This window comes from Oncorhynchus gorbuscha, linkage group LG11, assembly GCF_021184085.1.
Source record: "Oncorhynchus gorbuscha isolate QuinsamMale2020 ecotype Even-year linkage group LG11, OgorEven_v1.0, whole genome shotgun sequence".
Classification (NCBI taxonomy): domain Eukaryota; kingdom Metazoa; phylum Chordata; class Actinopteri; order Salmoniformes; family Salmonidae; genus Oncorhynchus; species Oncorhynchus gorbuscha.
The window spans coordinates 5,837,074-5,861,362 of record NC_060183.1 but is presented as its reverse complement, the minus strand read 5'-3'; the positions used below and the strand labels follow the sequence as shown (position 1 = coordinate 5,861,362).

Genomic DNA, 24,289 nt, shown 5'->3' with positions numbered 1-24,289 from the left:
CATATGTATATACTGTACTCTACATCATCGACTGTATCCTTATGTAATACATGTATCACTAGCCACTTTAACTATGCCACTTTGTTTACTTTGTCTACACACTCATCTCATATGTATATACTGTACTCGATACCATCTACTGTATGCTGCTCTGTACCATCACTCATTCATATATCCTTATGTACATATTCCTTATCCCCTTACACTGTGTATAAGACAGTAGTTTTGGAATTGTTAGTTAGATTACTTGTTGGTTATCACTGCATTGTCGGAACTAGAAGCACAAGCATTTCGCTACACTCGCATTAACATCTGCTAACCATGTGTATGTGACAAATACAATTTGATTTGATTTGATTCCCGATGAACAGTTCTTGTGCTGACGTTGCTTCCAGAGGCAGTTTGGAACTCGGTAGTGAGTCTTGTAACCGGGGACAGACATTGTTTACTCGCTACGCGCTTCAGTACTCAGCGACTCTGTTCTGTGAGCTTGTGCGTCTTACCACTTCACAGCTGAGACATTTTTGCTCCTAGACATTTCCACTTCATAATAACAGAGCTTACAGTTGACTCTAGCAGGGCAGACATTCGACAAACTGACTTTTTTTGGAAAGGTGGCAGTCTATGGCGGGGCCACGTTGAAAGTCACTGAGCTCTTCAGTAAGGCCATTCTACTGCCGATGTTTGTCTATGGAGATTGCATGGCTGTGTACTCGATTTTATACACCTGTCAGCAATGGGTGTGGCTGAAATAGCCAAATCCACTAATTTGAAGTAGTGTCCACATACTTTAGTGTAAATAGTATATATATATAGATATATATCTTTCTAATATAATTATTAGTGAAATTTTTATTTATCTATTATTTATTTTATTCTTGATGCATCCATCTAATAGGATGCTAATAATTTAATAAAAAATAAAAAAGTACATTTTCATTAAATAATTGTGACTAACAAAATACCGTTCTTGAACCATCTTTGGAAAAATTAAGATCTATTCTCGTATTTTGTCTTTGTTATTCCAAATCAAATAAATATGAGGTGATATATTATGTTTATATACAATTAACTAGGATAGTAACGCTTGCTTATGGAAATTGGCTATTATAAGGGGAATGGTATTTTGTTATATTTTAGGAGAAATTCAATTTCAACCTTTTCGAACACAGCATCTGACATGGTTGTGTTGGAAGCAGAATCGATGACGTCACTTCCCCCACGATATCTTTCGCGTGAACAGTAGATGGCGGTCATTTCATGGCTGAGAGAGAAGTGTGTCTGTAGGCTTCTGTAACTTGAGTCACGAATTGAAATGCAACTTGTTTTTTAGTTATAATGAAAATATTTTATTGTACGGTGAGTCATTTGTTATTTAATTGTAAATTGTACAGGTTAAATGTGTTTGCCCCTCTCTGTGGAAATGGCTTTGAAGCAGGGCCCCACAGGTTTTTAGTCACTCAATACAATTTTCAAATGTTTCTAATTTGCAAATCTCTCATTTACAATTAACTTTTAATATAATACAGTCATATGAATACTGTGCAAACTTAAACTAAGTAATTTACTTCCTTTTATAGTTATTATTGTATCACTGTATTCAGTAGCTGATAGGTTGGTTTTGCATCAGCAGTTTTTCTCTTGTGTCACTCACTAGCCAGGTTTCCATAGAAACGATGGCGACAGATTTTCATACGAATATTCTAACATATTCATTAATATAATATGCACATTTTCCCAGCCAGAGATGTGTTTCCGTGCAAAATGACTTGGTGCGGATTTTAAAAAAATCTGTGCGTAATGATGTAGTGCACATAAAAATACATTTTTGCAGTTAATTTCCCACGTGCCGAATAAAACATACAAGTTAAATGGGTTTCCATATAATTTTCTAATGTTTTCCATTATATACTCATTATCCACTCCGGTATTGGCAGGTGTTCTCGAGCCAACAGTTCGCAGATATGGTGTGGGTAGACAAGTCTACATGATGAGATTACTACGGACAAAAGAGCGAGATTATTTTAATTTATCAAACGGCAGCCAAGCATCGATCATCATGTCACCAGAATAAGACCCTGGATATTTATTAGAAATCAGCATCCAACTCCTCACCGTAGACTTTCACCCCCCTGTGAAGTTCATCATAATTTATTTCATCTGTAGCTCAATAAACTGCATGGTTTCCTGAGTCGTAGTGGGACGACCACACAACAGATCATCTCGTGACTCTATTTTACTTCCATATGACGGTTATTGTATCAACAGTCGTGCATAAAAGCGTTGCTACCATCCATTTATCGTTTAATTTATTTTACAAACAGAAAAAAAGTACTTTGGTTTGACAAAATGTTGAAAGTTTACCGAGAATTTAGCTGTTTCCATTAGGTTGATGACCTTGTTTAATCCGACATGTAGGTCTACTTTACTCGCATAAAAAGGTTGAATGGAAATCGGCCTATCCCATCCATATCATTCAATACCCACTACACAGGAATGGGAAAAGTACCCAATTGTCCTACTTGAGTAAAAGTAAAGATACCTTAATATATGTGGCAAAACAAGCAAGCACAGTGTTGAGAATCCTTATACCATCTAAACCGCTGTGAAATATATTTTCCATAAACACAAATATTGTATTTTCTGTTGTTTGAAGCTGGTGTACAAAACAGAAAGTAAAAGACACAAAAACAAAACTTAAGAACAAGGGAAGCATAGAAATAGCACACATAGAACAGATCTACCGCTTCATACACTTAGTTTCAATGAGAACGACAGATCTATAACTCACATGTCTATATGAATTTTGCAGCCGTAAGCATCCCGAAGTAAATGTAATTGCTCAAAAATACTTAAGTATCAAAAGTAAAAGTATAAATAATTTCAAATTCTTAATATTATGGAAACCAGATGGCACAATTGTTGTCTCCCAACACGAAGTATTTGTGTTTAGTGAGTCTGCCAGATCAGAGGCAGTAGAGATGACCAGTGATTTTCTATTGATAAGTGTGTAAATTGGATCATGTCCCTGTCCTGCTAAGCATTCATTCAAAATGTAACAAGTACTTTTGGGTGTCAGGGAAAATGTATGGAATAAAATGTACACTATTTGTAATTAGAATGTAATTAAAATGTACACTATTTGTAATTAGGAATGTAGTGAAGCAAAAGTCAAAGATGTCAAAAAATTATAAATAGTGAAGTAATGTACAGATATCCTTTAAAAACTGCCTAAGTACTAGTCTACATTTAAAGTATTTTTTGTTAAGTAGCCTATGTTATACCACTGCCACTACAACTCTCCAGCATCAGTCACAAAAACCTGACCCTACTGTAGCTATTGAGACTACTCTAGCATAGATTACAACACAATACCCATAAAACCTAGTGGTCAAACAAGGAAATGGTTCCAATCTTTTTTCCACCATTCATTTTTCCCATTCCCATTCCCATTTTAGAAACGCTTAAAATAAGGGACGTGTTTTGTGTCGGCTTACGCTGACGTGACGTTTAGATAACCATGTAAATCTCTCTAGGACAAGGTGACTTTTATCAATATATTCATCTGTATTTACCCCCCACCCCCCCGCCCACCAAATGACATGCTAATTAAATGCTAACGTGGCTATCATAAAGAACTACAAATGCCATGATGATCTGGCTGAGACTGACGAATTGAGGCAAAGGTAAGAACCTCTGGATGAATTATCTAATGTTAGCTAAATGCAGTAAGGAATAAATAGGCTATATTTCTTTAAATTAACAGTTCTGTGAACTGTCTTGTGCCAGTTTTAAATTGACACAATACCTGTTAGTAAAGGTGTCAGCTAGAGATGACATGCAGGAGCATGCTGGGATTTATAGTTTTGCACGATGTTTACTTTGATGCTAATTAGCATTTTCGAATCTGAGTGTAAATAGAGCCGAATATATGAATAAAAGTCAACTTTGTCCGAAATAGATTTACATGGTTATCAAAACTACAGGCCAGGGTAAACCTACACGAAACACAGCTTTTATGTTAAATGTTTGTAAAATCCCCTATGGGAAAAATGATTGGAACCATTTTCCTGATTGACCGCAAGGATTTATGGGTATTGTGACATCTCCACTGTGGGGCTCTATCAGACCTCCTAGCTATTCACAATGAAGCACTCCAATAACCGACAGAGAATATGCAATGAGCTCATCTCATCCCAGCTGTGGTCTACGGTGAGTGGAGATGGGCTACAGAGTGGACTTTTGACTGGCACACACGTTTTACCCTGTCATGCCTTCATCACGGTTCTCCCGTGGCCGTGAATGCAATGATATTTTTTTTTTATCAGGTTAAAGAGGTCGAAAGGATTTCTTTTTGTATCAGGTTAAGGTGATTTGGTTTTGGTAGTCTAATTCTGCAGCAATAACTCCGGAGGCGCTTTAACTTCCAAGACGCGCTGTGCGTTCCTCTTCCAAAGATCAACCATGATGTCTGCCATAGATACGGGTACATCTGTGTACCAACCAGCACAACTACTGAACTGGATCTATATGTCTCTACAAGACTCCCACCAGACCAATGACTTCGAAGCGTTCAGACCGGATTCTGAGAGTTCTCCACCGGACGAGAACAACAAACAGCGGTCCGCTGCTGCTGTCGACCTGAGCTCTGCGCTCAACTCAAACTATCTTAACAATTTCTTGCAACTTCAGAGAAATGAGGTAAAGTTGTGAAAAGTTTATTTAAAAAAACAACAACTATGAAATATGTGATTTGCACAAACTGCACAGTGTGTCATGCCAAACAACTTTGATTGAACTTCATCCAATATTGTATTCTGTCATTCATAGAACAATTATAATGTTGCCATCCTACATATTTTCACATTTTAATGCATGACCCACTTACAATATTATTTTAGTTGGACGTACAGCAACGTACAGTAATATACAGTAAACGTACAGTAACGTTCAGTAACATACAGTAACATACAGTAACGTACATTAAACGTTCAGTTAACATACAGTAACGTTCAGTAACGTACAGTAACGTACAGTAACACACAGTAACATACAGTAACGTTCAGTAAACGTACATTAAACGTTCAGTTAACATACAGTAACGTTCAGTAACATACAGTAACGTACAGTAAACATACAGTAACGTACAGTAACGTACAGTAACATACAGTAAACATACAGCAAACGTTCAGTAACATACAGTAAATGTACAGTAACATACAGTAAACATACAGTAAACATACAGTAACATACAGTAAACATACAGTAAACATACAGTAACATACATTAAACGTTCAGTTAACGTACAGTAACGTACAGTAACGTTCAGTAACATACATTAAACGTACATTAAACGTTCAGTTAATGTACAGTAACGTACAGTAACATACAGTAAACGTACATTAAACGTTCAGTTAACATACATTAAACGTTCAGTTAACGTACAGTAACGTACAGTAACGTTCAGTAACATACATTAAACGTACATTAAACGTTCAGTTAATGTACAGTAACGTACAGTAACGTACAGTAAACGTACAGTAACGTACAGTAAACGTACAGTAACGTTCAGTAACATACATTAAACGTACATTAAACGTTCAGTTAACGTACAGTAACCTACAGTAAACGTACAGTAACATACAGTAAACGTTCAGTAACCTACAGTAAACGTACAGTAACGTACAGTAAACGTTCAGTAACCTACAGTAAACGTTCAGTAACCTACAGTAACGTACAGTAACATACAGTAACATACAGTAAACGTTCAGTAACCTACAGTAAACGTACAGTAACGTACAGTAACGTACAGTAAACGTACAGCAAACGTACAGTAACGTACAGTAAACGTACAGTAAACGTACAGTAAACGTACAGTAACGTACAGCAAACGTACAGTAGCGTACAGTAAACGTTCAGTAACGTACAGTAAACGTACAGTAAATCCCTAGCTCTGACATACCTGCCTCCATTGGGCCACAACAGTGTGGTGACTGGTGATTAGCTGCATGTAGGCTATAGTATGAATGAGCCCCCTCTTTACACAGTACATAGTGCCTGGTGTGTGTTGAGACCGTTCTGATGTCAGTGGGCTGCCAGAGGGAGGTAAGGGCAGGTTGAAAAAGTCTACGTCCCAAATGACACCCTATTCCCTAAGTAGTGCACTATTTCTGACCAGGGACCGTAAGGGCTACGGTCAAAAGTAGTGCACTATATAGGGAATAGGGTGCCATAGGGCTCTGGTCTAAAGTAGTGCACTATATATAGGGAATAGGGTGCCATAGGGCTCTGGTCTAAAGTAGTGCACTATATAGGGAATAGGGCTCTGGTCTAAAGTATTGCACTATATAGGGAATAGGGTGCCATAGGGTTCTGGTCTAAAGTAGTGCACTATATATAGGGAATAGGGTGCCATAGGGCTCTGGTCTAAAGTAGTGCACTATATAGGGAATAGGGTGCCATAGGGCTCTGGTCTAAAGTAGTGCACTATATAGGGAATAGGGTGCCATAGGGCTCTGATCTAAAGTATTGCACTATATAGGGAATAGGGTGCCATAGGGCTCTGGTCTAAAGTAGTGCACTATATATAGGGAATAGGGTGCCATAGGGCTCTGGTCTAAAGTAGTGCACTATATATAGGGAATAGGGTGCCATAGGGCTCTGGTCTAATGTAGTGCACTATATAGGGAATAGGGTGCCATAGGGCTCTGGTCTAAAGTATTGCATTATAATAGGGAATAGGGTGCCATAGGGCTCTGGTCTAAAGTAGTGCACTATATAGGGAACAGGGTGCCATAGGGCTCTGGTCTAAAGTAGTGCACTATATAGGGAAAAAATATCAATGTGAAGTTTATAGGAGCACATCAAATTTGGTGTCAAATGAATGTAAAATCAAGGCATTCGTTCAACCATTTTCTAACCTAAAATAAAACAGATTTATGGTGACACAGATGGAAATGGGGTCTTGAAAAACTTCTAGTAGAAAGAGTAAAGTATTAAAAGTAAGGTATTATTGTTAAAGGTATCAGAAATACACACAAAAAAACACAATAATTTTGAAGTAAAGACTGCTCAATCAAGATCAACATTTATATTTAGTTTTGCAGAAATTATTTTGAATTATGTAAGTTTTTGAAATATTATCTAATGTCTTGTCATTCTGTGAACCAAAAACCCACATTTTAAAGATATTTTCTAATTTTTCTTCCTCATGAGGAGGCAGGATCATGAAAGTTCAACATGTAAAGGTAGACCTACCAATTAGTTCAGTACAGTAGAGTTCATTACAGTAGAGTTCATTACAATAGAGTTCATTACAGTAGAGTTCAGTAGAGTTCAGTTCAGTAGAGTTCAGTACAGTAGAGTACAGTAGAGTTCAGTAGAGTTCAGTAGAGTTCATTACAGTATAGTTCATTACAGTAGAGTAGAGTACAGTAGAGTTCAGTAGAGTACAGTAGAGTTCAGTACAGTAGAGTTCAGTAGAGCATATTTCAGTAGAGTTCAGTACAGTAGAGTTCAGTACAGTAGAGTTCAGTACAGTAGAGTTCATTACAGTAGAGTTCATTACAGTAGAGTTCATTACAGTAGAGTTTAGTAGAGTACAGTAGAGTTCAGTACAGTAGAGTTCAGTACAGTAGAGTTCAGTACAGTAGAGTTCAGTAGAGTACAGTAGAGTTCAGTACAGTAGAGTTCAGTACAGTAGAGTTCAGTAGAGTTCAGTAGAGTTCAGTACAGTAGAGTTCAGTACAGTAGAGTTCAGTACAGTAGAGTTCAGTACAGTAGAGTAGAGTTCAGTAGAGTTCAGTACAGTAGAGTTCAGTACAGTAGAGTTCAGTACAGTAGAGTTCAGTACAGTAGAGTTCAGTACAGTAGAGTTCAGTAGAGTTCAGTAGTTCAGTAGAGTTCAGTACAGTAGAGTTCATTACAGTAGAGTTCATTACAGTAGAGTTCAGTACAGTAGAGTTCAGTAGAGTTCATTACAGTAGAGTAGAGTTCAGTAGAGTACAGTAGAGTTCAGTACAGTAGAGTTCAGTAGAGCATATTTCAGTAGAGTTCAGTACAGTAGAGTTCAGTACAGTAGAGTTCAGTACAGTAGAGTTCAGTACAGTAGAGTTCAGTACAGTAGAGTTCAGTATAGTTCAGTAGAGTACAGTAGAGTTGAGTAGAGTACAGTAGAGTTCATTACAGTAGAGTTCATTACAGTAGAGTTCATTACAGTAGAGTTCAGTAGAGTACAGTAGAGTTCAGTACAGTAGAGTTCAGTACAGTAGAGTTCAGTAGAGTTCAGTACAGTAGAGTTCAGTAGAGTTCAGTACAGTAGAGTACAGTAGAGTTCAGTACAGTAGAGTACAGTAGAGTTCAGTACAGTAGAGTACAGTAGAGTTCATTACAGTAGAGTTCATTACAGTAGAGTTCATTACAGTAGAGTTCATTACAGTAGAGTACAGTACAGTAGAGTAGAGTTCATTACAGTAGAGTTCATTACAGTAGAATTCATTACAGTAGAGTTCATTACAGTAGAGTTCAGTAGAGTACAGTATAGTTCAGTACAGTAGAGTTCAGTACAGTAGAGTTCAGTAGAGTACACTTGAGTTCAGTAGAGTACAGTAGAGTACAGTAGAGTACAGTAGAGTTTAGTAGAGTACAGTAGAGTTCTGTACAGTAGAGTACAGTAGAGTACAGTAGAGTACAGTAGAGTACAGTAGAGTAGAGTAGAGTTCAGTAGAGTAGAGTTCAGTAGAGTAGAGTTCAGTAGAGCATATTTCAGTAGAGTTCAGTAGAGTTCAGTAGAGTTCAGTACAGTAGAGTTCAGTACAGTAGAGTTCAGTACAGTAGAGTTCAGTAGAGTACATTACAGTAGAGTACAGTAGAGTTCAGTACAGTAGAGTTCAGTACAGTAGAGTTCAGTACAGTAGAGTTCAGTACAGTAGAGTTCAGTAGAGTTCAGTACAGTAGAGTTCAGTAGAGTTCAGTAGAGTTCATTACAGTAGAGTTCAGTAGAGTTCATTGCAGTAGAGTTCATTGCAGTAGAGTTCATTACAGTAGAGTTCATTACAGTAGAGTTCAGTAGAGTTCATTACAGTAGAGTTCATTACAGTAGAGTTCAGTAGAGTAGAGTTCAGTAGAGTAGAGTTCAGTAGAGTAGAGTTCAGTACAGTAGAGTTCAGTAGAGTTCAGTACAGTAGAGTTCAGTAGAGTTCACTAGAGTACAGTAGAGTTCATTACAGTAGAGTTCATTACAGTAGAGTTCATTACAGTAGAGTACAGTAGAGTACAGTAGAGTACAGTAGACTACAGTAGAGTACAGTAGAGTACAGTAGAGTACAGTAGAGTACAGTAGAGTTCAGTACAGTAGAGTTCAGTAGAGTTCAGTACAGTAGAGTTCAGTAGAGTAGAGTTCAGTAGAGTAGAGTTCAGTAGAGTAGAGTTCAGTAGAGCATATTTCAGTAGAGTTCAGTACAGTAGAGTTCAGTAGAGTTCAGTACAGTAGAGTTCAGTACAGTAGAGTTCAGTACAGTAGAGTTCAGTACAGTAGAGTTCTGTACAGTAGAGTTCTGTACAGTAGAGTTCAGTAGAGTACAGTATAGTTCAGTATAGTTCAGTAGAGTATAGTTCAGTAGAGTAGAGTTCAGTAGAGTAGAGTTCAGTAGAGTAGAGTTCAGTAGAGTAGAGTTCAGTACAGTAGAGTACAGTACAGTAGAGTACAGTAGAGTTCAGTAGATTACAGTAGAGTTCAGTACAGTAGAGTACAGTACAGTACAGTACACTAGAGTACAGTACAGTAGAGTACAGTACAGTAGAGTTCATTACAGTAGAGTTCATTACAGTAGAGTTCAGTAGAGTTCAGTAGAGTTCAGTACAGTATAGTTCAGTACAGTATAGTTCAGTACAGTAGAGTTCAGTAGAGTACAGTATAGTTCAGTAGAGTACAGTATAGTTCAGTAGAGTACAGTATAGTTCAGTAGAGTACAGTAGAGTACAGTAGAGTACAGTAGAGTTCAGTAGAGTACAGTAGAGTTCAGTAGAGTAGAGTTCAGTAGAGTAGAGTTCAGTAGAGCATATTTCAGTAGAGTTCAGTACAGTAGAGTTCAGTAGAGTTCAGTACAGTAGAGTTCAGTACAGTAGAGTACAGTATAGTTCAGTAGAGTACAGTATAGTTCAGTAGAGTACAGTAGAGTACAGTAGAGTACAGTAGAGTTCAGTAGAGTACAGTAGAGTTCAGTAGAGTAGAGTTCAGTAGAGTAGAGTTCAGTAGAGCATATTTCAGTAGAGTTCAGTACAGTAGAGTTCAGTAGAGTTCAGTACAGTAGAGTTCAGTACAGTAGAGTTCAGTAGAGTAGAGTTCAGTAGAGTAGAGTTCAGTAGAGTAGAGTTCAGTAGAGTTCAGTACAGTAGAGTTCGGTACAGTAGAGTTCGGTACAGTAGAGTTCAGTACAGTAGAGTTCAGTACAGTAGAGTTCAGTAGAGTTCAGTACAGTAGAGTTCAGTAGAGTTCAGTAGAGTTCAGTAGAGTTCATTACAGTAGAGTTCAGTAGAGTTCATTGCAGTAGAGTTCAGTAGAGTTCATTGCAGTAGAGTTCATTGCAGTAGAGTTCATTGCAGTAGAGTTCATTACAGTAGAGTTCAGTACAGTTCATTACAGTAGAGTTCATTACAGTAGAGTTCATTACAGTAGAGTTCATTACAGTAGAGTTCATTACAGTAGAGTTCAGTACAGTTCATTACAGTAGAGTTCATTACAGTAGAGTTCATTGCAGTAGAGTTCATTACAGTAGAGTTCATTACAGTAGAGTTCATTGCAGTAGAGTTCATTACAGTAGAGTTCAGTACAGTTCATTACAGTAGAGTTCATTACAGTAGAGTTCATTACAGTAGAGTTCAGTAGAGTACAGTAGAGTTCAGTAGAGTAGAGTTCAGTAGAGTAGAGTTCAGTAGAGCATATTTCAGTAGAGTTCAGTACAGTAGAGTTCAGTAGAGTTCAGTACAGTAGAGTTCAGTACAGTAGAGTTCAGTAGAGTAGAGTTCAGTAGAGTAGAGTTCAGTAGAGTAGAGTTCAGTAGAGTTCAGTACAGTAGAGTTCGGTACAGTAGAGTTCGGTACAGTAGAGTTCAGTACAGTAGAGTTCAGTACAGTAGAGTTCAGTAGAGTTCAGTACAGTAGAGTTCAGTACAGTAGAGTTCAGTAGAGTTCAGTAGAGTTCAGTAGAGTTCATTACAGTAGAGTTCAGTAGAGTTCATTGCAGTAGAGTTCAGTAGAGTTCATTGCAGTAGAGTTCATTGCAGTAGAGTTCATTGCAGTAGAGTTCATTACAGTAGAGTTCAGTACAGTTCATTACAGTAGAGTTCATTACAGTAGAGTTCATTACAGTAGAGTTCATTACAGTAGAGTTCAGTAGAGTTCAGTAGAGTAGAGTTCAGTAGAGTAGAGTTCAGTAGAGTAGAGTTCAGTACAGTAGAGTTCAGTACAGTAGAGTTCAGTACAGTAGAGTTCAGTACAGTACAGTTCAGTACAGTAGAGTTCAGTAGAGTTCAGTACAGTAGAGTTCAGTAGAGTTCACTAGAGTACAGTAGAGTTCATTACAGTAGAGTTCATTACAGTAGAGTACAGTAGAGTACAGTAGACTACAGTAGACTACAGTAGAGTACAGTAGAGTACAGTAGAGTTCAGTAGAGTAGAGTTCAGTAGAGTATATTTCAGTAGAGTTCAGTACAGTAGAGTTCAGTAGAGTAGAGTTCAGTAGAGTAGAGTTCAGTAGAGTAGAGTTCAGTAGAGTAGAGTTCAGTAGAGCATATTTCAGTAGAGTTCAATACAGTAGAGTTCAGTAGAGTTCAGTACAGTAGAGTTCAGTACAGTAGAGTTCAGTACAGTAGAGTTCAGTACAGTAGAGTTCAGTACAGTAGAGTTCTGTACAGTAGAGTTCTGTACAGTAGAGTACAGTATAGTTCAGTATAGTTCAGTAGAGTAGAGTTCAGTAGAGTAGAGTTCAGTAGAGTAGAGTTCAGTACAGTAGAGTTCAGTACAGTAGAGTTCAGTACAGTAGAGTACAGTACAGTAGAGTACAGTAGAGTTCAGTAGATTACAGTAGAGTTCAGTACAGTAGAGTACAGTAGAGTACAGTACAGTAGAGTACAGTACAGTAGAGTACAGTACAGTAGAGTTCATTACAGTAGAGTTCAGTAGAGTTCAGTATAGTTCAGTACAGTATAGTTCAGTACAGTATAGTTCAGTACAGTAGAGTTCAGTAGAGTACAGTATAGTTCAGTAGAGTACAGTAGAGTACAGTAGAGTTCAGTAGAGTACAGTAGAGTACAGTAGAGTACAGTAGAGTACAGTAGAGTTCATTACAGTAGAGTTCAGTACAGTAGAGTTCAGTAGAGTTCAGTACAGTAGAGTTCAGTAGAGTTCAGTAGAGTTCATTACAGTAGAGTTCAGTAGAATTCATTGCAGTAGAGTTCAGTAGTGTTCATTGCAGTAGAGTTCATTGCAGTAGAGTTCATTACAGTAGAGTTCAGTACAGTAGAGTTCAGTAGAGTTCATTACAGTAGAGTTCATTACAGTAGAGTTCATTACAGTAGAGTTCATTACAGTAGAGTTCAGTAGAGTTCAGTAGAGTAGAGTTCAGTAGAGTAGAGTTCAGTAGAGTAGAGTTCAGTAGAGTAGAGTTCAGTACAGTAGAGTTCTGTACAGTAGAGTTCTGTACAGTAGAGTTCAGTACAGTACAGTTCAGTACAGTACAGTACAGTACAGTACAGTACAGTACAGTACAGTAGAGTTCAGTAGAGTTCAGTACAGTAGAGTTCAGTAGAGTTGACTAGAGTACAGTAGAGTTCATTACAGTAGAGTTCATTACAGTAGAGTTCATTACAGTAGAGTACAGTAGACTACAGTAGACTACAGTAGAGTACAGTAGAGTACAGTAGAGTTCAGTAGAGTAGAGTTCAGTAGAGTATATTTCAGTAGAGTTCAGTACAGTAGAGTTCAGTAGAGTAGAGTTCAGTAGAGTAGAGTTCAGTAGAGTAGAGTTCAGTAGAGTAGAGTTCAGTAGAGTAGAGTTCAGTAGAGCATATTTCAGTAGAGTTCAGTACAGTAGAGTTCAGTAGAGTTCAGTACAGTAGAGTTCAGTACAGTAGAGTTCAGTACAGTAGAGTTCAGTACAGTAGAGTTCAGTACAGTAGAGTTCAGTACAGTAGAGTTCAGTACAGTAGAGTACAGTAGAGTTCAGTAGATTACAGTAGAGTTCAGTACAGTAGAGTACAGTACAGTACAGTACAGTACAGTACAGTACAGTACAGTAGAGTACAGTACAGTAGAGTACAGTACAGTAGAGTACAGTACAGTAGAGTACATTACAGTAGAGTTCATTACAGTAGAGTTCATTACAGTAGAGTTCAGTAGAGTTCAGTATAGTTCAGTACAGTATAGTTCAGTACAGTATAGTTCAGTACAGTAGAGTTCAGTAGAGTACAGTATAGTTCAGTAGAGTACAGTAGAGTACAGTAGAGTTCAGTAGAGTACAGTAGAGTACAGTAGAGTTCAGTAGAGTACAGTAGAGTTCAGTAGAGTAGAGTTCAGTAGAGTAGAGTTCAGTAGAGTAGAGTTCAGTAGAGCATATTTCAGTAGAGTTCAGTAGAGTTCAGTTCAGTAGAGTTCAGTACAGTAGAGTTCAGTACAGTAGAGTTCAGTACAGTAGAGTTCAGTACAGTAGAGTTCAGTACAGTAGAGTTCAGTAGAGTTCAGTACAGTACAGTAGAGTTCATTACAGTAGAGTTCATTACAGTAGAGTTCAGTACAGTAGAGTTCAGTACAGTAGAGTACAGTATAGTTCAGTAGAGTACAGTATAGTTCAGTAGAGTACAGTAGAGTACAGTAGAGTACAGTAGAGTTCAGTAGAGTACAGTAGAGTTCAGTAGAGTAGAGTTCAGTAGAGTAGAGTTCAGTAGAGCATATTTCAGTAGAGTTCAGTACAGTAGAGTTCAGTAGAGTTCAGTACAGTAGAGTTCAGTAGAGTAGAGTTCAGTAGAGTAGAGTTCAGTAGAGTAGAGTTCAGTAGAGTTCAGTACAGTAGAGTTCGGTACAGTAGAGTTCGGTACAGTAGAGTTCAGTACAGTAGAGTTCAGTACAGTAGAGTTCAGTAGAGTTCAGTACAGTAGAGTTCAGTAGAGTTCAGTACAGTAGAGTTCAGTAGAGTTCAGTAGAGTTCATTACAGTAGAGTTCAGTAGAGTTCATTGCAGTAGAGTTCAGTAGAGTTCATTGCAGTAGAGTTCATTGCAGTAGAGTTCATTGCAGTAGAGTTCAGTAGAGTTCATTGCAGTAGAGTTCATTGCAGTAGAGTTCATTGCAGTAGAGTTCATTACAGTAGAGTTCAGTACAGTTCATTACAGTAGAGTTCATTACAGTAGAGTTCATTACAGTAGAGTTCATTACAGTAGAGTTCATTACAGTAGAGTTCAGTAGAGTTCAGTAGAGTAGAGTTCAGTAGAGTAGAGTTCAGTAGAGTAGAGTTCAGTAGAGTAGAGTTCAGTACAGTAGAGTTCAGTACAGTACAGTTCAGTACAGTACAGTTCAGTACAGTACAGTACAGTACAGTAGAGTTCAGTAGAGTTCAGTACAGTAGAGTTCAGTAGAGTTCACTAGAGTACAGTAGAGTTCATTACAGTAGAGTTCATTACAGTAGAGTACAGTAGAGTACAGTAGACTACAGTAGACTACAGTAGAGTACAGTAGAGTACAGTAGAGTTCAGTAGAGTAGAGTTCAGTAGAGTATATTTCAGTAGAGTTCAGTAGAGTAGAGTTCAGTAGAGTAGAGTTCAGTAGAGTAGAGTTCAGTAGAGTAGAGTTCAGTAGAGTAGAGTTCAGTAGAGTAGAGTTCAGTAGAGCATATTTCAGTAGAGTTCAGTACAGTAGAGTTCAGTAGAGTTCAGTACAGTAGAGTTCAGTACAGTAGAGTTCAGTACAGTAGAGTTCAGTACAGTAGAGTTCTGTACAGTAGAGTTCTGTACAGTAGAGTACAGTATAGTTCAGTATAGTTCAGTAGAGTAGAGTTCAGTAGAGTAGAGTTCAGTAGAGTAGAGTTCAGTAGAGTAGAGTTCAGTACAGTAGAGTTCAGTACAGTAGAGTTCAGTACAGTAGAGTACAGTACAGTAGAGTACAGTAGAGTTCAGTAGATTACAGTAGAGTTCAGTACAGTAGAGTACAGTACAGTACAGTACAGTAGAGTACAGTACAGTAGAGTTCATTACAGTAGAGTTCAGTAGAGTTCAGTATAGTTCAGTACAGTATAGTTCAGTACAGTATAGTTCAGTACAGTAGAGTTCAGTAGAGTACAGTATAGTTCAGTAGAGTACAGTAGAGTACAGTAGAGTTCAGTAGAGTACAGTAGAGTACAGTAGAGTACAGTAGAGTTCATTACAGTAGAGTTCAGTACAGTAGAGTTCAGTAGAGTTCAGTACAGTAGAGTTCAGTAGAGTTCAGTAGAGTTCATTACAGTAGAGTTCAGTAGAATTCATTGCAGTAGAGTTCAGTAGAGTTCATTGCAGTAGAGTTCATTGCAGTAGAGTTCATTACAGTAGAGTTCAGTACAGTAGAGTTCAGTAGAGTTCATTACAGTAGAGTTCATTACAGTAGAGTTCATTACAGTAGAGTTCATTACAGTAGAGTTCAGTAGAGTTCAGTAGAGTAGAGTTCAGTAGAGTAGAGTTCAGTACAGTAGAGTTCAGTACAGTAGAGTTCAGTACAGTAGAGTTCAGTACAGTAGAGTTCAGTACAGTACAGTTCAGTACAGTACAGTACAGTACAGTAGAGTTCAGTAGAGTTCAGTACAGTAGAGTTCAGTAGAGTTGACTAGAGTACAGTAGAGTTCATTACAGTAGAGTTCATTACAGTAGAGTTCATTACAGTAGAGTACAGTAGACTACAGTAGAGTACAGTAGAGTACAGTAGAGTTCAGTAGAGTAGAGTTCAGTAGAGTATATTTCAGTAGAGTTCAGTACAGTAGAGTTCAGTACAGTAGAGTTCAGTAGAGTAGAGTTCAGTAGAGTAGAGTTCAGTAGAGTAGAGTTCAGTAGAGTAGAGTTCAGTAGAGCATATTTCAGTAGAGTTCAGTACAGTAGAGTTCAGTAGAGTTCAGTACAGTAGAGTTCAGTACAGTAGAGTTCAGTACAGTAGAGTTCAGTACAGTAGAGTTCAGTACAGTAGAGTTCTGTACAGTAGAGTACAGTACAGTAGAGTACAGTAGAGTTCAGTAGATTACAGTAGAGTACAGTACAGTAGAGTACAGTACAGTAGAGTACAGTACAGTACAGTACAGTAGAGTACAGTACAGTAGAGTACAGTACAGTAGAGTACATTACAGTAGAGTTCATTACAGTAGAGTTCAGTAGAGTTCAGTATAGTTCAGTACAGTATAGTTCAGTACAGTATAGTTCAGTACAGTAGAGTTCAGTAGAGTACAGTATAGTTCAGTAGAGTACAGTAGAGTACAGTAGAGTTCAGTAGAGTACAGTAGAGTACAGTAGAGTTCAGTAGAGTACAGTAGAGTTCAGTAGAGTAGAGTTCAGTAGAGTAGAGTTCAGTAGAGTAGAGTTCAGTAGAGCATATTTCAGTAGAGTTCAGTAGAGTTCAGTTCAGTAGAGTTCAGTACAGTAGAGTTCAGTACAGTAGAGTTCAGTACAGTAGAGTTCAGTACAGTAGAGTTCAGTACAGTAGAGTTCAGTAGAGTAGAGTTCAGTAGAGTTCAGTAGAGTTCAGTACAGTACAGTAGAGTTCATTACAGTAGAGTTCATTACAGTAGAGTACAGTACAGTAGAGTACAGTACAGTAGAGTACAGTACAGTAGATTACAGTACAGTAGAGTACAGTACAGTACAGTATAGTTCAGTACAGTACAGTAGAGTTCAGTAGAGTAGAGTTCATTACAGTAGAGTTCATTACAGTACAGTAGAGTTCAGTAGAGTAGAGTTCAGTAGAGCATATTTCAGTAGAGTTCAGTACAGTAGAGTTCAGTACAGTATAGTTCAGTAGAGTACAGTATAGTTCAGTAGAGTTCATTACAGTAGAGTACAGTAGAGTTCATTACAGTAGAGTTCATTACAGTAGAGTTCATTACAGTAGAGTTCATTACAGTAGAGTTCAGTAGAGTACAGTAGAGTTCAGTACAGTAGAGTTCAGTACAGTAGAGTTCAGTACAGTAGAGTTCAGTAGAGTACAGTAGAGTACAGTAGAGTACAGTAGAGTACAGTACAGTACAGTAGAGTACAGTAGAGTACAGTAGAGTACAGTAGAGTTCAGTAGAGTACAGTAGAGTACAGTAGAGTGCAGTACAGTACAGTAGAGTTCAGTACAGTAGAGTTCAGTACAGTAGAGTTCAGTACAGTAGAGTTCAGTACAGTAGAGTTCAGTAGAGTTCAGTAGAGTTCAGTAGAGTACAGTAGAGTTCAGTAGAGTAGAGTTCAGTAGAGTAGAGTTCAGTAGAGTAGAGTTCAGTAGAGTAGAGTTCAGTACAGTAGAGTTCAGTAGAGTAGAGTTCAGTACAGTAGAGTTCAGTACATTAGAGTTCAGTAGAGCATATTTCAGTAGAGTTCAGTACAGTAGAGTATAGTACAGTATAGTTCAGTAAAGTATAGTTCAGCACAGTAGAGTACAGTACAGTACAGTAGAGTAGAGTAGAGTACAGTATAGTAGAGTACATTTCAGTGCAGTATAGTTCTGTAGAGTTCAGTACAGTAGAGTTCAGCACAGTATAGTTACATTGAGTACAGTAGAGTTCAGTAGAGTAGAGGCCAGTAGAGTATACTACAGTAGAGTTCAGTAGAGTAGAATTCAGTAGAGTAGAATTCAGTAGAGTAGAGTTCAGTAGAGTAGAGTTCTGTACAGTAGAGTTCAGTAGTTTACAGTACAGTATAGTTCAGTACAGTACAGTAGAGTTCAGTAGTTTACAGTACAGTATAGTTCAGTACAGTGTAGTTCCGTAGAGTTCAGTACAGTACAGTAGAGTTCAGTACAGTACAGTAGAGTTCAGTACAGTACAGTAGAGTTCAGTACAGTACAGTAGAGTTCAGTAGTTTACAGTAGAGTTCAGTAGTTTACAGTACAGTACAGTTCTGTACAGTAGAGTTCAGTACAGTAGAGTTCAGTCGTTTACAGTACAGTATACTTCTGTACAGTAGAGTTCAGTACAGTAGAGTTCAGTAGTTTACAGTACAGTACAGTTCTGTACAGTAGAGTTCCATAGAGTTCAGTACATTACAGTAGAGTTAGGTACATGTCAGTTCAGTACAGTTCAGTACAGTATAGTTCCATAGTGTAGAGAAATAAAAGCTGAAATAAATCATTCTCTCTACTATTATTCTGACATTTCACATTCTTAAAATAAAGTGGTGATCCTAACTGACCTAAAACAGGGTATGTTTACTAGGATTAAATGTCAGGAATTGTGAAAAACTGAGTTTAAAATATATTTGTCTAAGGTGCATGTAAACTTCTGACTTCATCTGTATCTACCTTTGTGTACATACCCAGGATGCATCACCGTGAAGAGAATGCCATTCATAATTATGCACAGATCAAGTACCCATGATGCCTTTCTGTTACTATCATTTTATTACCTGGTGTTGATCCACTTCACCTACTGTAGTTTAATAACCAGGTGTCATATCCGACTCTCTTTCTGCAGACATCGTTGAACATTAATTCCACATCCTGATCCATCCTGATTCATTCCATTCCACATCCTGATCCATTCAATTCCACATCCTGATCCATTCCACATCCGGATCCATTCCATTCCACATCCTGATCCAGATCCATTCCACATCCTTTTCCATTCCATTCCACATCCTGATCCATTCCACATCCTAATCCATTCCATTCCACATCCTGATCCAGATCCATTCCACATCCTGATCCAGATCCATTCCACATCCTGATCCAGATCCATTCCATTCCACATCCTGATCCATTACACATCCTGATCCATTCCACATCCTGATCCATTCCACATCCTAATCCATTCCATTCCACATCCTGATCCAGATCCATTCAACATCCTGATCTAGATCCATTCAACATCCTGATCCATTCCATTCCACATCCTGATCCATTCCACATCCTGATCCATTCCATTCAACATCCTGATCCAGATCCATTCCCGATCCACATCCTGATCCAGATCCATTCCACATTCTGTTTCAGATCCATTCTGCATCCTGATCCATTCCACATCCTGATCCAGATCCATTCCGCATCCTGATCCATTCCACATCCTGATCCAGATCCATTCCACATCCTGATCCATTCCACATCCTGATCCATTCCATTCCACATCCTGATCCAGATCCATTCCACATCCTGATCCATTCCACATCCTGATCCAGATCCATTCCATTCCACATCCTGATCCAGATCCATTCCATCCCACATCCTGATCCAGATCCATTCCATTCCACATCCTGATCCAGATCCATTCCATTCTACATCCTGATCCATTCCACATCCTGATCCAGATCCATTCCACATCCTGATCCAGATCCATTCCACATCCTGATCCAGATCCATTCCATTCCACATCCTGATCCAGTTCCAGTTCCATTCCACATCCTGATCCAGATCCATTCCACATCCTGATCCATTCCACATCCTGATCCAGATACATTCCACATCCTGTTCCATTCCACATCCTGATCCAGATCCATTCCACATCCTGATCCATTCCACAGCCTGATCCAGATCCATTCCATTCCACATCCTGATCCATTCCACATCCTAATCCATTCCATTCCACATCCTGATCCATTCCATTCCACATCCTGATCCAGATCCATTCAACATCCTGTTCCAGATCCATTCCTGATCCAGATCCATTCCACATCCTGTTCCAGATCCATTCCACATCCTGTTCCAGATCCATTCCACATCGTGATCCAGATCCATTTCCCACATCCTGATCCATATGCATTCCACATCCTGATCCATTCCACAAACTGATCCATTCCATTCCACATCCTGATCCATTCCACATCATGATCCATTCCACAGCCTGATCCAGATCCATTCCATTCCACATCCTGATCCATATCCATTCCACATCCTGATCCATTCCACATCCTGATCCATTCCACATCCTGATCCATTCCACATCCTGATCCAGTTCCATTCCACATCCTGATCCATTCCATTCCACATCCTGATCCATTCCATTCCACATCCTGATCCATTCCACATCCTGATCCAGTTCCATTTCACATCCTGATCCAGTTCCACATCCTGATCCATTCCACATCCTGATCCATTCCACATCCTGATCCAGTTCCATTTAACATCCTGATCCAGATCCATTCCACATCCTGATCCAGATCCATTCCACATCCTGATCCAGATCCATTCCACATCCTGATCCAGATCCATTCCATTCCACATCCTGATCCACATCCTGATCCAGATCCATTCCATTCCACATCCTGATCCACATCCTGATCCATTCCATTCCACATCCTGATCCAGTTCCATTCCACATCCTGATCCATTCCACATCCTGATCCAGATCCATTCCATTCCACATCCTGATCCAGATCCATTCCACATCCTGATCCAGATCCATTCCATTCCACATCCTGATCCAGATCCATTCCATTCCACATCCTGATCCAGTCCACATCCTGATCCAGTTCCATTCCACATCCTGATCCAGTTCCATTTCACATCCTGATCCATTCCACATCCTGATCCATTCCATTCCACATCCTGATCCATTCCACATCCTGATCCAGTTCCATTTCACATCCTGATCCAGTTCCACATCCTGATCCATTCCACATCCTGATCCATTCCACATCCTGATCCAGTTCCATTTCACATCCTGATCCAGATCCATTCCACATCCTGATCCAGATCCATTCCACATCCTGATCCAGATCCATTCCACATCCTGATCCAGATCCATTTCACATCCTGATCCAGATCCAGTCCATTCCACATCCTGATCCACATCCTGATCCAGATCCATTCCATTCCACATCCTGATCCACATCCTGATCCAAATCCATTCCATTCCACATCCTGATCCAGTTCCATTCCACATCCTGATCCATTCCACATCCTGATCCAGATCCATTCCATTCCACATCCTGATCCAGATCCATTCCATTCCACATCCTGATCCAGATCCATTCCACATCCTGATCCAGATCCATTCCATTCCACATCCTGATCCAGATCCATTCCATTCCACATCCTGATCCAGTCCACATCCTGATCCAGTCCACATCCTGATCCAGTTCCATTCCACATCCTGATCCAGTTCCATTTCACATCCTGATCCATTCCACATCCTGATCCATTCCATTCCACATCCTGATCCATTCCATTCCACATCCTGATCCATTCCACATCCTGATCCAGTTCCATTCCACATCCACATCCATTCAACATCCTGATCCATTCCACAACACATAGTACGTAAGGACTTTTATTGAATAAAATAGAACAACAGCCTGTTGCTTCATCACACACTGGTGCTATAGTCAGGGTTCATATCCGGATCATAGATACAATGGTACTGATTGTGCCAACCCAAAAGGGGGAATCAGAAAATGATCCTTGACAAAGGCATTCTGTTCCTCTCAGGAAATGGAATTCTTTCTGCTCGTAGAGGGAATGACAACACATCTGGAAAGATAAAATAATGTCCATTTCTGTTGTGCAGAGTGAGGAGACTAGCAGACAGGAAAATATATCAAGTTGTGGCACAGACAGATAGCTAGGCAGTACTGTAATGGCACAGACAGACAGACAGACAGACAGACAGACAGACAGACAGACAGACAGACAGACAGACAGACAGACAGACAGACAGACAGACAGACAGACAGACAGACAGACAGACAGACAGACAGACAGACAGACAGACAGACAGACAGACAGACAGACAGGCAGGCAGGCAGGCAGGCAGGCAGGCAGGCAGGCAGGCAGGCAGGCAGAACTGTAGGAGCCCTGCCAAGTATCTATCTAAACTCTGTCAGCTAATTGGCACAATCCTGTTTAGGCCTAATATCACAGATTTGTCCTTTTAACATGCTCTAAGCCATGTGTTATTCACTCAATGCAGTGTGAGAGACAGGCTCGTCTGTAATTGCCATTTTCATCCAGATTCAATTCTTTCTCATTACTTTAATGACATATTGAAAAGAAGAAAAGAAAAATTGGTTATCAACTAAATTTCAAGCCCATATTTCACTCAGGGCTCTAATCAATCCGTATCGTGGAAGATCAGTGTTAAAATCTGAAGGTGATTTCCGGTTGAGCCGGCACATGCTGCGTTTACCGGGAATGCAGTCTTCTCGACCGCGGCGACGTTGCCTTTCATTTTCCCTTGCTGCTATACAGTGGATGTTCACTGCTACAGATTCAATAGAGTCCTCATTGTTTTCTGTCCTCAGGCCTTAAACAACCGTTTGTATAGAAGGTCCTCTCCTTACGGCTCACTCAGCAACATCGTAGACGGCCTGAGTTCTCTGACGGACCACTTCTCTGACCTCTCCGTCTCCTCTGAGTCACGCAAACCCAGCAAGCGACCTCCGCCCAACTACCTGTGCCATCTCTGCTTCAACAAAGGACACTACATCAAAGACTGCCCGCAGGTGAGCAGAGCATTGTCCCTGCACACACACACACACACACACACACACACACACACACACACACACACACACACACACACACACACACACACACACACACACACACACACACACACACACACACACACACACACACACACACACACACACACACACACACACACACACACACACACACTCAAAGACTAAACCCAGCTGAGCTGGTTCTGGCGCCATCTGAAACCAAGCAGCTTCCTCTCTCCTTTTGGCAAAGCTACAGTCCGATGAAGGCCTGTACAGAACATTGCAGCCACCTTGCAAAACAGATGCCTTTTTTATTTATTTTAAAGTAATGTTGAAGTGGTGAGGAAAGATCACAGCTCTGTGACCTGTGTCAGGACATACTCACAGCTCTGTGACCTGTGTCAGGACATACTCACCGCTCTGTGACCTGTGTCAGGACATACTCACAGCTCTGTGACCTGTGTCAGGACATACTCACCGCTCTGTGACCTGTGTCAGGACATACTCACAGCTCTCTGACCTGTGTCAGGACATACTCACAGCTCTGTGACCTGTGTCAGGACATACTCACAGCTCTGTGACCTGTGTCAGGACATACTCACAGCTCTCTGACCTGTGTCAGGACATACTCACAGCCCTCTGACCTGTGTCAGGACATACTCACAGCTCTGTGACCTGTGTCAGGACATACTCACCGCTCTGTGACCTGTGTCAGGACATACTCACAGCTCTCTGACCTGTGTCAGGACATACTCACAGCTCTGTGACCTGTGTCAGGACATACTCACAGCTCTGTGACCTGTGTCAGGACATACTCACCGCTCTCTGACCTGTGTGACAGGACATACTCACAGCTCTGTGACCTGTGTGACAGGACATACTCACAGCTCTCTGACCTGTGTGACAGGACATACTCACAGCTCTGTGACCTGTGTCAGGACATACTCACAGCTCTGTGACCTGTGTCAGGACATACTCACCGCTCTCTGACCTGTGTGACAGGACATACTCACAGCTCTGTGACCTGTGTGTCAGGACATACTCACAGCTCTCTGACCTGTGTGACAGGACATACTCACAGCTCTGTGACCTGTGTCAGGACATACTCTCCGCTCTCTGACCTGTGTGACAGTAAAGTCATTAAATAAGAGACAGTAACTGGGACTGGGCTGAGGCTGGGACTGGGCTGAGGCTGGGACTGGGACTGGGCTGAGGCTGGGACTGGGAATGGGACTGGGCTGAGGCTGGGACTGGGCCTGGGAATGGGACTGGACTGGGCCTTGGACTGGGCTTGGGAATGGGACTGGGCTTTGGAATGGGACTGGGCTGAGGTTGGGCCTGGGAATGGGACTTGGAATGGGACTGGGAATGGGACTGGACTGGGCCTGGGAATGGGACTGGGAATGGGACTGGTCTGGGAATGGGACTGGGCTGAGGCTGGGACTGGGCTGGGACTGGGCTTGGGACTGGGCTGAGGCTGGGACTGGGACTGGGCTGGGAATGGGACTGGGCTGAGGCTGGGACTGGGCTGAGGCTGAGACTACATAAGGACTCTATTGTTTCTCTAAAGGCTCCGCGGACAGAGAGGTCAGAGAGTAACAGCTGGTAATTGTTCACTCAGAGGGTTGTTACCGAACAGATCTGGGTTTAAATA

The 24,289-nt window shown here is 40.2% G+C and overlaps 1 protein-coding gene across 1 annotated transcript in view; it reads left to right on the top strand.

Annotated features, from left to right (window-relative positions):
• Positions 1-4,145: 4,145 nt before the first annotated feature.
• The window catches only part of LOC124047520 (zinc finger CCHC domain-containing protein 24-like), a 62,716-nt gene continuing 42,572 nt past the window's right edge, over positions 4,146-24,289 (top strand). The window contains exons 1-2 of the mRNA XM_046367821.1: positions 4,146-4,701; positions 22,432-22,632. Of these exons, the coding sequence (XP_046223777.1) occupies positions 4,465-4,701; positions 22,432-22,632 (438 nt within the window). The 5' untranslated portion in view covers positions 4,146-4,464. The remainder of the gene's footprint in view (positions 4,702-22,431; positions 22,633-24,289) is intronic.